Raw genomic sequence first — 16,872 nt, 5'->3', positions numbered from 1 at the left:
CCAGAGCTTCCAGCATTTCCGTCCACACTGCCATGTGTGTGCCCCATTCCCACCTCTCATATTCCCTTGCCTCTCTGTGCACCCTGTCCTCATATCCCCCCTGCTCCTGTGTGCAGCCTCTCTTTTTACTTACGTCTCTTAGCCAAAAGTCTGCGCTTGTCCTCAAACGTCTGGTAATGTCTGAACTTTCTTTTTCTTTCTTGGGTTGTTCTGTTGCAGATCGGTCTTAATTGTGAGCATACCAATCCCATAACGTTAACTGGCATGTATTTATTTGAAACAGTAAAAGTGATACATAAATGTTGTTGATACAATTTCCATCAAAGGGGCCAGGATGCTTTTTTACAAATAAAGCCGACAAGTCTGGAAAATTGATTGGATCCAAGATTAATTTGTATGTCGATTCTTCACAACATATATCCCGCTTATAAAATTAAGTGAACTTGCATGCTGCTACCCATTGTCTCCACTCTTTATGCTAAGCTAGGTTAACAAACTTCTGGCCTCCAACTCCATGTTCAACAGGGATATAAGAGTGATACTGATCTCCTCAGCAAATTCTGAAAAGTCAAAAACAGCAATTTCCAAATTTGCTGAGCTACTCTTTTCAAACTATTGCAAATAAAACTTTGATAATATTTCTGATGTTGGTGAGACCGACTCTTGTATCAATTTGGTGGGAAACTGCCTTAACCACCATTAACAAAAATCGAAGTGAGATTGTTATCCACTGACCTGCACTGCCTGCACTGGTGGGCCTCTGGGATCCTCCACCAGAGCCAACATTCCTGTGCAGAGAGGCCTGTGGAGGGGACAGCATCCCACTCTCACTCAGAGAAGCTGTGGCGGCTGCCAGGCCCTGGCTGCCCAGAGTCCCTCCTGCCTGGTACATGGCATTAGGATTGGATACAGGCACTGCCACATGCATGGAGAAGTTCTGCTGAGGCAATGCTGTGGGCTAGAAGAGGGAGACAAACACACAAATATTTACACAGATTACACTAAAAATCCAAGCTCCGATGAGTCTGATGAGTCACTGGTTGTCATGGCATCATTAACAGCAAGCTCCACTTGAAGGTTAGCTTTAATAAACAGATTCACAAAACAGGCAGGCAGGGCAGATTGAAGTACTGCAAAGGAGACCTCCTACATTGTCGGCTTTGTATGCTTTATAGTATACATAACATAATATTTATTCATGGTACTTTAATAAACATTCATAACCATCATTCTCATTAACATCATACATAGAGAATACACACAAATCTTCAAGTAATACCACAACATACACAAATAATAACTTACAAAACCCAAAATATAAAAACATGCTGTCAGGTGATCACTGTGCATTGCAGCAGTCAGCACTAGACACATAGATTTTCCTTTTGAAACACCATTGTGTAATGTGTTTCTCTGCAAAACACACAGCGGTGGTGGGGACTTGCAACCCAGACAGCTACAAGAATCACAACTCATTTGCATTTACCCACAAAGTGCTGACTGTGCAAAGCTTTAAGTGAGAATGACAGGTGGCAGTGAGAACATTTCATTATAGCATTATCCAGTGAGCCAGTTGGGTGTTATCATTAGTTTGTTAATGGCAAAGTGATGCTCTTCATGTCAGGAACATAGAGAAAACAACTGCTTCTTAGTAAGCACTATGTTCTTGCACAAGTCTAATATTGTCACGTGTGATAAGATCACAAGAGATCTGTGATATCTTGAAAGACAGAGCCAGTGTGGTACTTGGAGAAGGGAACGGGACGGTGTAAATATTAGTGCAGTGTAACGATGAAGAGATATAATTTGAAAAGAAGAATGAAAATGTTGGATTATTAAGGTCCTACGGAGACAAAAAAATATATATTTTTTTACCAATCGAATAGAAATCTGGATTGAGATGGCAAAAAAAACACCCTTAAATTAAAGGATCTGCAACTGTTTATAATAAACACTCACATTACTCTTAGGGTATTTACTGTAAATTCATTATGTTGAGATAGTGATTGCAGTTTGATTTGTGATAACATGACCATGATACTAGGGTGTAATCTTTCTAGCAGAAGCATGCAACATTTCATCTGTTAATGAAATGTGATCTTATCAGGGTGTGCCAAAATATCAGCGGCAAAACAACTCAACGTAAGGAACAAATGCACACCCAGTAAAGGGGGCATTAATCTTTAGTGTAGGTCTGAAAGAAGTTAACGGAAATCTTCGGAGGGACAACAAAAAGAGGAAAGAGTTAAATGGAGAAAAAAAAGAGCCAAAAATCCGTTGTGCCACAAAGCCAAGCAAGAACATTGCATTTACAGTACTTACGATTTTATGATTTCTCATCATATTATCAAACTCCTCATTAATTTTTTTATACTTTTCTTCTGTGTGAGGAGTGAGGACATATGAGGCATCGGGGTCCGGGCTATCACAACCTCTGTGTTCTTTCTTGTTTAGCGCCTGTAGTGAACATCAACATAAAGACAGGAATCAACACAAAACAGCAGGGGACAAAGGAAGTACTTACACCGCAGCGCTTGTACATTAAATCACTGTCTTCGCTTAGTTTGCCGAAATGGTCATCCATGAGGGGGCTGTGCCCAAAACAGTCATCAGGATCAGGACTAGCACAGTCATTATGGCCTTTGTTTCTCAATTTCTGAAATGAAATTGCACAGTTGAAAAGAAACAATGTACAAGAAGTAGTCCTGTGTTTATGTTGCTTGTTACCTGTTATATACAACACTGTGCAAAAGTTTTATGAACATCAGAACTGTACATTTTTATACTAATGCTTAACATTAGGAGGAAACTGATCTGTCACAAAATAATTCTGTAGCATTACAGACACAGTCAGCCATAAATACATGTCTTCAGTGCTGAGAAAAACAACAGGTCTGTAACAGATGGTATGGCCCCCATACAACATCACTGAGTCAGTCTAGGATCAAACGAAGAGACAGAAGATGCCATAGACTGTATTTATAAAAAAGCCAATGTGATGTCACCCATTGGTTTGTGGACTCATTTTGAAGCCACAGACTAAGCACTTTGGCCGCTGCCATCTTATAGAGGTGGATATGGCTGATAAAGTGTCACATGTCATAAAGTAACCACTCCCTAAAGCATAACCTGCTTTACTGCCAATTTTACTCGGCTAGAATTTATGAAATAAAACAGCACGTTATGGTAAATAAGGCCTGAAACTAGCAATCGAGATCATAATCGCATAGGGGGAAAAAACGCTTACTGAGGTAATAAATAAAGTAGGCAGTAGGACAACTTAATAATAGACTTCCGTACAATAGGATTTTATTTTTGCAACCAGATGAGCACCACCCCCTTGCTCGCCATTAGAAAGAATGTAGGTTTAAGGCACATTGATGCCCAGTTTTTAAATATACAGTATAAAGCAGACACTGAGGTAACCCAATTTCAGACAAACAGTGGTAAGTTCCTCAAGATGCTTGAGATAATCTCACAGCTGAATAACTGGAGAAACTCTGTGTAAGGCTATGTCATAGATGTGCTAACATTTTAAGGTCGAATAATAGATAACTTTTTAAAATCTTTGCACTTTTTGTCAAGGTAATCATTCGCAAATGTACCTGCAACCTTTGACCAGTACTGTACTTTAAACCAAATTACATGTGAAAATATTCTACTCTGTTTTTTCTTTTCAGAAAATCAGAAAAACAATTTACAAACACAGTGGGCTAGAGTGTGGAAGACAAGGATAAACTGGAAAAGTCACTTTCACCAATTCACCCTTCACCTGGAAACTCCCTTTTTCTTTTCTTGTATCCATTCCTGTCCCCACAGCCTATGCATGTGCATGGCTATATCTTTCACATTTATTAGAATGCCCTGCACAAAACGACTCTACAGCTGAGCACACCTAGTCTGCAAATTAGTATGGTTGGCACTTGCATACTCTGATCAAAGTTAATGAATGTGCGATTATCAAAAATTGGTTACATATGCTTATTTGTGCAGGTCATTGAGAAATTATAGCAACATAAGGTGGTCCAGTGTGATGTTATAAAGAGCCTATTCTAACTTTAGCGAGGTAAGAAACATGCCATGAAACTAAGCTCTTTTGCTCACTTTCATACAGGCTATTCTCTACTCCTCATTACAGCTCTGAAAAGCAGTGTTAACAAGACTTGCTGACAGCATGTGACAGTTTGTGATATCTAGGCAGTGTACATCAAAACATGATTTATGCGAGGCTCCCAAGACTTCTCTATCAGGCTGCTGCAGGTCCACAGCAGCACCCTGCCCCATCTTGAAGACCTCGTGTCTACAGGAAGGTCACTGACTCCTGTGGATGTAGGGGTTACAGTGCACACCAGAGGAAAGGAACCTACACACACTAATGAGACCTTACTCTCTTGTTTCTGGTCTTCATCATGCAGCAAAGTGGAAAATGTGTGTCTGTGTGTGTGAGAGAGAGAAAAACAGAAACTATGTGAGTAGGAGTGTGCGGTGCATATGTGCAATGTCTGTACGTTGTGTGTGTGTGTGTGTGTGTGTAAATGTGGTGAGGGGAATGGGGGAGGGGGGGTTTCTACAGCTGCTACATCCTCTGACAGCGATGTGACAGTACGTTTAGGTCTGTGCAGACAATGTGGCTAACCTAGCAGTTCTCACCACAACCTCAGTGTAAGTCACATTTCCTAAAACCTGTGTTGTATGAGACTCCTGCATTTAATTTCTCATTAAAACTAGACCACTTTAAACACCCGACTGCTCCTCCAGTTTTCGTGTACATTTTCTTTTTGAGGGATGTATATTTTAAAACCCAGTAACAATGTTGGTATGCAACATGCAATGAGAGAAATTAAGCTGTGCATAGCTGAGATCGAAATGAGGAAGTTCAGAAAGAAAGAAACAACAACAAAAAAACACCCACATCTCTTTAAACGTTAAGTGTACATAGTGCCCAAAGGAGCGCAAGAGAGAGAAGTCCTCTGGATAATGAATGACCAGCACTGTACCACAGATGCATTACTGTTTGGTGTGGTACAGAGTGGAGGCATTCTTCTCATTCTAAGAAAACGCCTTGCTGGTTCATTTCCTGTTTACTGAACGCAACCCCCTTTAGTTAGTGTCCTGAAAGGCCTGTGTTTACTGGGGTTAAGCTATGCACTTTCTCCACCAGTGAGCCAAAGATCTGATCTCAACCTGCTAATTTAAGTTCCAACCTGCTCATTATGGGAATATCTTGGTCGGATTGGTCGGGCATGGCTGTGCGAGATGGGCAGGGTTGCTCCACTTTCACAACAAGCCTGGCCAACCTTCAGTACACCACACCCACTAGTCCAAGCCTTTTAGGGAGGGGTAGCAGAAGCAGAGTGGGCGAGCAAGAACCAAATAGCAGTCAAGGGCAGGCGGGACTCAGATGTGTTTTATGATACATGACACGAGTCACTACAATACATATTATCTTCAAAGAGATGTACTAGAAGGTGTCGTGTTGTGCAACAGTTCATCTCTGTACTGTTCTAATGAATGCAATATTGAAGTGCAAGTAAAGCATGGCTGTAATTCTTTTTTTAAATTACTTGGCATGTTTTCGGGTGCCCCCCCACAGACACTGCCTACAGCTCTCAGTAAACGGATCACTAAATGAGCACATGGCCAAACAGGTGCTCCTCTTCCAAACACCTGTCAAGACCTGGCTCCCCATGCCAGCCAATCAGAGGCACACTCACGGAGACATAGCCATAGCAGGGACCACATGTATCCCTGAAGGCCCCCCAACCACAGACCAACTTAGTTCTTACATGCCAGGGTTCTGACACGGAAAAGGAAGAAAATACATGATTAGGAAGCAAAAAACCCACTTTCTCTTTTCCGCATTATGAACAGCTTGTTAAAAGCAGCTTTAAAATGTCTCTCAAATGTTGAATCAAGCTTTGGGGTTCGTACTTTTTGGAAAGTATAGTTGGCTGGACGTGAATGCAGCTGAGGCTGGGATTTTCAGTAGCATGTCTGATGAAAGATACGGCCTGTTTGTTGCGGGAGAAGGTTACAAAGGCTATAGACAAGGGAACTTGTGTAATCTATTCACGAGGCCCTGAGAGGCTCACAAAGATGAGTGGGAACAAGGCCAGCTGCTATTTTCTCACAGTGGTCCAAACCTGTATTGATAGAAATTTGGCTCTTGAAATAAAAATGAGGCTGAGTGGCTGATGACAAAACCTACTGGGTCCTATTGTCTGAGAGTGCATCTATAGTAAGTGTGTCCATCAGTTTGCTTTTGTGATACTTCTCTTAAAAAATATTTTCCATTGCAGGAGGCCTTGAAGCTTCCCTGTCCTGAAGAAAACATTTATCCGTCATTTCCATCTGAGCCCTGACTAATAACCTAGTTGTTACCATGGGAAGCATTCAGCGCAGTAATTGCCTCCTCATGTTTGCACTGTATGTTCAGCACAGGAAGCAGCAGAGCAGTTAGATCTCACCTTGCGTTCCATTTTGATATGATATCAATATAAATTCTCTTTTTGATTCAATTCTGCGCAATGACACGGACTGCTACTAAAATAAGTGAACTTTGAACAGTTTCTGTGTGTCATTAGGCATGACAGATCATCAGTTTACATCACTATGCTGCCTCCTAGGTTTACTTTTAAGCAGGATTTTCACATTCAACGGGTTAAAAATAAAACCCAAACTATTGCATAAGCCACCTACATCACCTGTTTCTTGAGAAGTACTTTTAGTGAGATGGGTCCAAGCAATTTACTCTGCTGCTGTGAGTCTTGGAAAACCATTTCTTTCTGATGTTCTCCCTCTCTTGTGTCAAGAGAGCTTTCTGCACTTAACTTATTCATGTACTGTACTCTACTGTACATGAATAGAAGGGAGGGTGAAAGGAGAAAGATAGCGGTTAGGTATAAAAGCTAAACTTCAAAACTGTGGGGGGGGGATGGCTGAAAGGAGGGCATGAAGAGGCTGTTTCTGCAGTCTCTTCTATTGTGCCTGCATCACGGCAAAAGGCTATACTTACAGTAGCTTTCACTATTGGAAGAGCTCCGCCTGACCTATGACTGGTTTACCACAGCTCCAATTCAAGGCCCTCTGTGGAAAGACAGTCTGTAGTTATAAACTGGAGTACATCATGAATGTTTAATTCACGTAGTGTTTGTTCAAGCCTCCCCGTTAAAAGCCATATTTTAACGGGTTGCCGTGCCTGAGGCCTCCCCTCACCTCATTCCAGCCGGGTATCTTGGCCCGCTTGCCCTGCAGTGCTGTGAATTAGCCCTTGTGTCCGCCGCTACACTAAGCAAGGTAGCGTGCTAATCCTCATGACATCACTATTGTGTCCAGGCCGTTCCATCTAATGTGCTTATCAAAGGGCTTCTTTGAGCATTAATGTACTAGGAAATCAGCATGGGGAGGTGGCTTATAGGAAGGCTTTTATCTACTAAGGGATATTTCTGCTCTTATATAACATCTTAACAATCTTTCAGTGCCGCCATGTTCCCTTTCCTCTCTGGTGGTGCTGTAGTCTTCACTCAAGGGGAATAAACACTTCCTCAGGTCGGTCTTTAGCCGCTGTTTGAAACTGTCCAGCACTGGGTTACTAGGAATCCATTTTTCTCCATTTCCTACCACATACTGTGAGACTAGAGCAAGGAGATTTTAGATAAGGAGTCCTCTGTAATTCCCAGACATATCTTGTTTAATCTCATGACCATTAAACATTACAGAGTGGAGTGATATCAGGATATGAGACTGGATTCATGTCCTTCCTTTAGCACAGTCCATTGTCTAGTTACTCAGTGGACAGGAAGAGCGAACAGGAGGGGGCAACTTGACTGCCTACATTACACTTTGACATTGTTCTCTTGCAGCTGTTAGAAAAACAACATAAATAGTGCGATTCAATCCCACCTGAAAGTAGTGACAATGGAAGACAACAATGATGTAAGGCCTCAAAGTCAGTGGACCATAAGTCGAAAGTGGCAATGCTTGTTAAATAAAATCGTGACAGACAGATAGACATCAGGCAAACCTCTTATATTTTACTGCAAATGATTACCTGCATTTGGTTGACTAGATTCCCAATTTAATATAGTCCATTGATTTTACTGAATGAGGAGTAATTGCTGTGCAGTGAGCAGTCCCTTCAGAGCTTTCTGCTCTGAGACTGTGGTGAATGACTGATGTGACAAAGCTATTAGCTGCCAGAGTCAGAGAGAACAGTCTCAATCAGTGGACTGCATATTTTCAGTATAGACAAGAGGGAATTAAACTACAAATTGAGGATAAAGGCAAACCAATGTCATCATTATCTACAGATTAAAAAGAATGAGAACAAGCACCCTGTGCCCACGTGAAAGTAGTGGCACACATAAAAACTGAACAAACTCTAACAAACACAAGATCCTTCAAACCATTTCAATCTCAGGCTCTTCATCTCCCTCTTTCTCTGGTCATTGAGTGGATCATTAGCTGTCAGAGCCATTGAAACCATACCCCCAACCCTGAACTCCCATTCCTGCTCGCCTCTAAAATATTCATAAGGACAATTAGGAGTTCCGATAAGGCGAGTACGAAGGGCTGGGGGGCGTGCGGCAGAGAGGGCAGGATGTGCCAGCAGGACGTCTGTTCTGCAACACTCTATACCCAGACCACAGACCTGTCCTCATCAATCTGAGACACAGCAGCCTCCCTCTTTGCTCCCAGTCAGGCCGGGCAGTCGGGGGGAAGGTGGCACTGTGCCAGCTAACCCCCCCCATCCCAGCAGGCTTTGCTCTGTCCTCGCCCCTGGGCAGGAGGGGTTGGCTGCACAGCATGCACAATAGGAGGAGGGGGGCACAAGGGCAAAGTGATTGTTGCACGAACTAACTCACAGAAGCTGTTTTGAACGAAAGCAAGGTCACTGAAGAACATCGAGGGTGGAGTCGATGGCTTGAGGTTCTACTAATCTTTATCATAACTAGTATCGCTGTTGATCTGTAACTAGATCAAACCAAATTAGGCCAGCTTAGTGTATGACCTATTTCATGTGGTTCGTGCCATAGTTGATGACAGGTATGTGGTTTGAGCTCAGTTTTGAGGCACTATGGTACACAGAATTTGTGTTATTTGCTATGAAATATATAGTAAAGTAAAATCATGACACCACAAATGTTATAAAAAGCAATTAAAGCTAAAAAAAAAAAAAAAGGGAAAAAAAGGAAAACAATTTCCTGCTAAATAACAGGTACAGAAGGAAACATTTTTTAGAGTAAATACATGAGAATAAAATGTTGAAAGAAATCATGTCCATTATGTTGAACAGAAGAAATAAAATGTCTGATGACAAAGAAATCTAAGTTAATTTCTGGTGAATAAATTCCAAGGGCAGCTATGCCTCTGCAGTGACTTTAAAAGAACAATTCACAGTAAGCGAAGACAGGTTGGGGTGCTTTGATGCTAGGTGCAAGAAAAAAGCCAAACAAAGTCAAAATGCATAATAATGTAATCTATTTCTCAACAATCGATCTAACAAGTTTAAAAAATACCATCTAAGCACTGGTGCCAAAAAACATGTCCATCAATAGTTATCTAGGCTTTCTGAAGGTCTTTAAAAGTTCTTTGGGTATCTGCTGCGTACTGACTAATTTTCAGTCCAGTCCTTATACCTCAGCATTTTCACAAGAATACACTTCTCTTTGTTAAACCACTTAAAACTGACCAATGAGGCAGTCAAGCATAAAAAAGACATTTAATTAAAGGGTTGAACCACTTTGTGCCTACACATAACAAAAAACTAAACAATTTTATATTACATATATTTTGTATTTTTAGGCACTTTGTTACTAGCAGCCTAATGCAAAAATATTATTTTATTAAATCTATTAAAAAATGCCAATGAGAACACAGTTATTCCCAAATATCTGAGGAAACTGGAGATGTGGAGGACGTCAGAAGACATAACAGGCCTAAAGAACTATCCACAATAGATGAAATGTATCTGAAAGCATACCACACTTTACTGTCCTGAAGAAACAGGTGATTTACAGGCTCTGTTTTTGCCTTATATACGGCTCATGTATGTTTGAACATGTTTCAATAAACTTTACACCTATTTTTCATTTTCCTAGCAAAATAAAAAAGACATTTGTGGTGACGCTACTTTTTCACAAAAATCAGATAAAAACAACTTTTAACACTGAAATTTTTTAATGAGTATAAAAATATAACTCTCTCCTTAGTTAACTGAAGTGTGTTCAGTTGAACAGTCAAAGGAGCTTGCAAAGAAAAGCGTCTGGACTTCTTTAAGTTGCTTGAAGACGTTTCACCTCTCATCCGAGTATCCCCCCACAGAGGGACAAAAGGACCCCCTGATGATCCTCTAATCGCCTGAGCCAAGGCGTGGGTCCCAATCAGCCAGAGTTTCGGGTGTGTTCATTGTGAAACCTGGCCCCACCTTATCATGCGAATTCCTGAGGTCAGATGGCCCAGGATGTGAGTGGGCGTTAAGGCGTCTGGGAAGGGATCTCAAAACTGGATTATAGATGGCAGAGAGTTGGTGTCATAAACCCCCGCCTCTGTTCAAAGATGGTCGCTCACGGTGGACATAGATGGCTTCTTTCACTCCTCTTTCAAACCATCTGTCCTCTCTGTCCAAAATGTGAACATTGGCATCCTCGAAAGAGTGACCTTTGTCCTTTAGATGCAGATGGACTGCTGAGTCTTGTCCTGTGGAGGTGGCTCTTCTGTGTTGTGCCATGCGCTTGTGAAGTGGCTGTTTGGTCTCTCCAATGTAGAGGTCTGAGCATTCCTCGCTGCACTGTACAGCATACACCACATTGCTAAGTTTGTGTTTTGGCGTTTTGTCTTTCGGGTGAACCAGTTTCTGTCTGAGCGTGTTGCTGGGTCTGAAATACACTGGGATGTCATGCTTGGAGAAAACTCTCCTCAGTTGAACACACTTGAAACCCTTGAGTCCTAGTAAGCTCACTGGAAAGTACTGTTTAGAATAAGACACAGTGTCTTGTGGTCCTTGTTGTTGTTGTTGTATCTCTTTTCATTAGATGCTCACTAAAAGACCCTCCGTTTGAAATGAGACATATGCAACGTAGTTGAGAGGGTGGAAAAAGAGCTCTGACGTCAATGAGGCACGACATGAGCCAAAAGCAAAAATCTCTTAGCAGTAACCTGGTAACAGGAATCGCATACACACACAGCCGAGTCATAATAAAACAATGAGATGTAGTACATGATGGATTTAAAATGCACAGAAAAACAGTGCTTGATTATGGAGTAAAGTCAGTCAGCAATTCAAAAGACAACTACAGAAAAGGGATACTGCTAGTTACCCAATAATCAAACTACATTTCAAGATGCCATTGGGTAACAACTACTTAAAGTATCAGTTCCACAGCAGAGCACACGTGTTAGAGAGTCACCTATAGCTTAACCATATATCTGCATGAGCATTGCAACATCTGTTTTATTACACTACAAAAGAAGACCGATGACCTTTTTTCGCCAAAAGCCCAGAGGAAAAGGAGTCCTTGTCCTATAAAAAGTGGCACTTCTGAAACACAGCGTGTTGCTTGCAACAGAACCATTAATACTGCTCGCTGTGGCACGAGAAGACCTTTCAGAAAACTCTCATCAGACTCCTTTGTGAGAGATATGAAGACATCAAGTGGCATAAGCTAAGTACTTATTTAGATAGAGTTTACTTTTACACTTTGCCCCACATTGGGTATCTCTACTCTAAATATACTGTAGACTCTCTGAGGCTATAAAATTTATACCCTCTGTTGGAACTATAAATGTATCAGAAGTATTCTAGTAGTCCAAAATAAATCGTCCGCTTTTACTATAAAATGTGTGAGTTTATTTTTATCTCATCCCACTGCACTAATCTGAAAATAACTTCTTATCTTGTATGTATATAACAGTTAGTATGTTGGCTCTGACACTCAACAAAAGTTAACTGTAGAGCCGACCTGGCCGGAAACACAGGCCCAAAGGTTAAATGTCTGCCCTCAGATACAAAACCCCCGCCAAAAAACAGTCTGTGCACACAGACAGGAAGAAGTGCATCATCTTAACAACACTGTTTGTTTATATGTACGCCAAATGAAGAGGCGATAATGGGATTTCAGAAATACTAATTAATGGCTGCCTTTGTTGCTACATTATCAACCTCTCCAGAGACAACAGACTGACTGACAGGTTTCATATTTATGTGGCAACAAGGAGAAGACACTAAAATAAAAACTAAAAAAATAAATACATTTTCATTATTACAATGCAGTATCACCGAAAACTTCTATTAACTCAAAACAAAAACTTCCAAAACACAATAACATCATATTTAGGTTGGTCTGCAGTATTGTATGTGACCTACAGTTATTAAGTATAAAAAATAATTTTAATATCACTTCAATAAGTCATAGAAGCCCCAAACTACATGTATTTTTTTTCTGTAATATTAAAAATGGGCTGGCTGAAAATTTCACATATATTGAAAAGCCCTGGAAAATCAACATCAACCCAATAAATCTATGTCAACAGCAATGACATTTGATTTAGCTTAAAAGGGATATCTCATCACTGCTGCTGTGAGGTCTGTGGCGAAACACCAAAAAGGATGATGATGGTGCAGATAAAGGGTAAAGTAGAAAGATACTGGTGAAGGGCTGAGGCAGATATTGAGCTTTGCAGAGAACTGAGAATGAAGTCATTAAACCGGTCTATTTATTTATTCCTTTAAATAGCGCTCATTGCAGAGAACACAGCAACTTGTGCTTGTTTTGCCTCTTTTCAGACAACAGGGAAATTCTGTCAAAATCAAAACATTTTCACCGGCATATCATATATATATATTTGAAATATCATATATTATATATCATCATAATATATCATATATTAATGTATACACATTACTGTAAACACACCAGAAAAGTATGGATACTACCAACTTACAGAGAGAGCAAAAGAGAAAACTAATAAATGAATGCTATGTCTTTATGTTTTTCATGACAGCAGAATATAGAAACACTTAACAGCAAACTAAAAAAAAAAATAAACATACAAAAAAAAACAACTTTCTGCAGAAATGAAACCAAGACAATGAAAAATCTTTAAACATGCATAAAAACTTTGACTGGTGTCAGGTACAAGTAATAATCCAAACAACAATTAAAACTAGTATTACTGAGTGGCTATCTGTTCACTTAATATAGCCACCCGACACTTAGCACAAACATTGTGTTGTTGAAAATAAAATTCTATACTAATTCAGTTCTCCCCAATTCTAAATTTCAGTTAAGTAAATATATCTGTGTAGCTGAACTTGAACGACTTAATGTTACAATTGCAAAACTGACCATATATCATTCAAAATACTACCACCCGTTTTTCTAACCTGGAGAAATTCTCTCATTTTCCAAACAGAAAAGTATGCTATGTGTGTTAACTTGTTGTGAAAAAGACTCTTTTTCATCGGTATGAATAACTTTCATAATGTGTACGTGTGTGGGCAGCACATACCTATTACTATATTACTTAAGTGACCAATGAATGAACAGTGCAATAACTGCAGTATCCACCAAACACATTTTGTAGCCTATGAGATAATACCTGAGAGATAAAGAAACAAGCAAGTATCGTAGGGCTAAAGAAAAAGCATGAATAGAAATAAATAATCATTTTATTGCCCTTAAAATATGTTTGGATATAAAACTTTTGGATGTCTAAAAAGAAATTTATATTAATGTGTTTTTTTATTTAAACACTGTGACATAAAACATAAAAATCTCACTAGCACATTTCTGTCACACTATGAAATTCCTGAAGAAACTAGAATTTTTATCTCTCTATTGTCTCCACTAATCAGCCAAGTTGCAGCAGAAGTTGCAAAGAAATTCATGCTGTTGCAGTAAAGCTGACTTTTAATCTTTTCAATTTGTGTTCAAAAGATTTCAATTACACGTGTCAGAAATTGTGTGCTCAGACCGCTCTGAATGCTTGGTTTTTCAAAGGGATTTTTTTAACTCTTAGCTCTAATTGACATCAAAGAAAGGTGATGGCCTTAATATAGTCTGCTTGCACAAGACGGCCAATCACTTGGAAGTTGGCTTAATTGAGCTTGTTTCAGACCAAGGGGCTGCACCAAGGCCCACTAGAGGGTAAATCGTGAATAAGGAATGATGTAAATCTAGAATAAAAGTGCAGAAACAGAAATGAGCATAATAGGAGCACTTTAAATTATGACCATGTTTAGTGAGGTTAAAACTGTCCTTGACCTTGAACTTCTATTTCTAATCAGTTCATGTCTGAGTCCAAGTGGATTTTTGTGCTATATGTGATAAAATACTTCCAGGTGATCGATTCTAATTATTTGCAAGACTGGGATCGACATGAGGTCAGAGACCTTGACCTTTGACCACTAAAATTAAAAATTTTAAACCCTAACTCCAGGTGAGCTAATCCCACCACGACTGCCGCCAGTGCAGAAGCACGAAATATAAATTTCAATCTACTGTTAGCTAACATTTCAAGGTCTCTCTATAAACGTGAAGCTTCTGTCAGAGTTGTTTTCAGTTTTATTTATTTGTCATATGCAAGTTAGCACAGGGTCAACATTGCAATGAAATGTGTTTGAGTTGTGTGCAGTATGTATTCACCTGTTAACTCTAAATCAAGTATACCACACTTTACTGTTATTTTCTGAGATGTGAGGCTTTACTTTTATAAATTAAGATTCATTTTGAAATCAATACGTCGAGATATAAAAACATGCAATTTCAACAGTGCATGTTGCTCAGCAGCAATCTACACGACACATAATTGGCAAGACATCATCTTGAGTAAATCATGTAGCACTAATAGCAATTTAAAGCACAATTATAAATACACGCTCAGGACAAGCTGCCTCTGGTACTTGGAGTAGTTTCACCAATTCACTCTGATATTCAAGTATTTGTTCTTGCTGTTAAAACCAACACAAATAATCTGCACAGCACAATATCCTAGACAGACTTCAGAGTTGACTGAGTGCTGATCTATTAAATATTTGCAAGACTAAAGCTCTTTTCTCTCATAAATATTTGATCAGTAATTCTGGTGATGAAGGGTGAGAACAAATTCAAATGCAATTTGTGTTGGGCTTTTTTTTCCCCATGTAAAACAAATAAAGTATTAAACAAAGCCGGAGCCACAGCCTGACTTTGTTAACACATTTGCTAAAGTAATATATTTTTTCAATTTTAATCTGAGCCCCTGATCTGATCTCTCTGATCTCTGATCAGCTCTTTGGAAATTATTCATTCTGTCAAAAAGAAGTCATTCAAAGATAAAAATCACAGCTTTTTCAAGTGTAGTTTGAAGCGTTCATTTTTAAGAAATGTCTGTAAAAAAGAAGCCTTCTTTGAGTAAAAGGACTCTCCGCTATTTCTCCACTCTCATAAAGTAATAAATAAGAAATCGCATTCACTGAATGGAGGCTTAAGACAGTTTTCTGCTTGTTTTTTTTCTCATGTTCTTCCATCGCTCTTCCTTAATCCCCCCCATCCATACACCCCCGGCCCATTCCCCAGCCTCCATTTCCAATGAGCCACCAGCAGGAGGATAATTGATCAATCATGCTAATTGAAGAGTCTGGACAGCTAGACCACCATAGCAGATGTGCCAATTTGCATTCATTAGGATAGAAATGAGCCTTAATCACTGCTCAGCCTTTGATTGACGAACATAAATATCTCCTGTCTGAAACTCCCGGTGCCCATTCAGCCCAAAGCTTTTCAAGGGATTCATTCTATAACTGGTAATAATATTTATTTTGCTTTGAGCTGTAAATCACAGAAAAAAAAAACACTTGCGAGGCACAGCTCATCACTTAATGCAATGATCGTCTCCATCATTTAAAGTGTAACACGCAGAATGAGGAGAAATTAAACCTTGAATTGTGATAAATGCATGCGTAGCTTTTGTCGTCGCGAAATCTACAGCACACAATGTGTGACATTCAGTAATGGTCAACATTTACATACCTTATTAATACAGCTCAGTTTATGACAAAAGTTCATAGTGATCATGAAATAAAGCCTAATGGAAATTACCTGATAATTCTGTGCTCATTTCCTCTCACTGTACTGGTCTTGTGAGACGGGGGGACTGCTCGTTCATAAATACAGAAGGAATTGTCCCTTTCTCCCCGAGTCACAATAACAATGACCATCTCTCTTTATTATGAGTATGATAAGCAGAATTTCCCTATGAATGATCTCACGCTGTTTATTCTCAGAAACCATCAGGGTAAAAGACATGAAAAGGAGCGCTAAAAAGTCACTTCTTTGCATATAGCACTCTCCGGGTATTTAAAAGGTATCGGTATTTCACTCCGAGCGCATTCCTGAAATTTGATTATAGTCTATTCACAACCTTGATTTCATCAGATTAGAATTAAGTGTCAATTAATGTTTATTCCATGTGTCTGCAAACCTGATTAATGCTAACCTATACCATATACCTTAATTGCATCGAATTGCTTAAATAGGGGACAGATTGATGCCAAATTATGCCTGTGAAGTTAATATCTTATTTCAAGGTTTCTCCTGGAGAGACACAGGGATCTTTCTGTGTGCAGAAACACAGCGTGAGGTTATAGCAGAGCACAAATCTCATTAGCTCCACAAGCGGAGACGAGAGTAAGACTAAATATTATTAGATTAATCTAATGACTAACAGCAGCATTTTCATTTGTGGAATAAACAGAATTCAATAAGTAACACAATAGAAACAACACCATGGAAACTTCATTCAGGAATACCCGACTTAGTCCACTGTTACATTGAATAACCCTAATGCATGAGAATACGCTGAGACAACATGAGCTATAAATGCTAAATAAGT

At 39.6% G+C, this 16,872-nt stretch overlaps 1 protein-coding gene across 14 annotated transcripts in view; it reads right to left on the bottom strand.

Moving 5' to 3' along the window:
* mef2aa (myocyte enhancer factor 2aa) overlaps positions 1 to 16,872 on the bottom strand; it is a 68,640-nt gene that overhangs the window by 17,439 nt on the left and 34,329 nt on the right. For 9 of the 14 annotated variants that reach the window (XM_085461737.1, XM_085461734.1, XM_085461742.1 and 6 more), the window contains 2 exons: positions 2,323 to 2,457; positions 736 to 958 (listed from right to left, as the gene is read on the bottom strand). In XM_085461737.1, coding sequence (XP_085317863.1) covers positions 736 to 958; positions 2,323 to 2,457 — 358 coding nt within the window. Of the gene's footprint in view, positions 1 to 735; positions 959 to 2,322; positions 2,458 to 2,524; positions 2,657 to 16,872 lie in introns of all 14 variants that reach the window. The other 5 variants (XM_085461741.1, XM_085461743.1, XM_085461745.1 and 2 more) reach the window with 2 other exon arrangements.

This window comes from Copadichromis virginalis, linkage group LG7 (genome assembly GCF_057382275.1).
Source record: "Copadichromis virginalis isolate Kocher_CV1m ecotype Utaka linkage group LG7, C_Virginalis_male_GT1.1, whole genome shotgun sequence".
Lineage (NCBI taxonomy): Eukaryota > Metazoa > Chordata > Actinopteri > Cichliformes > Cichlidae > Copadichromis > Copadichromis virginalis.
This window is presented reverse-complemented; position numbering and strand designations above follow the sequence as displayed.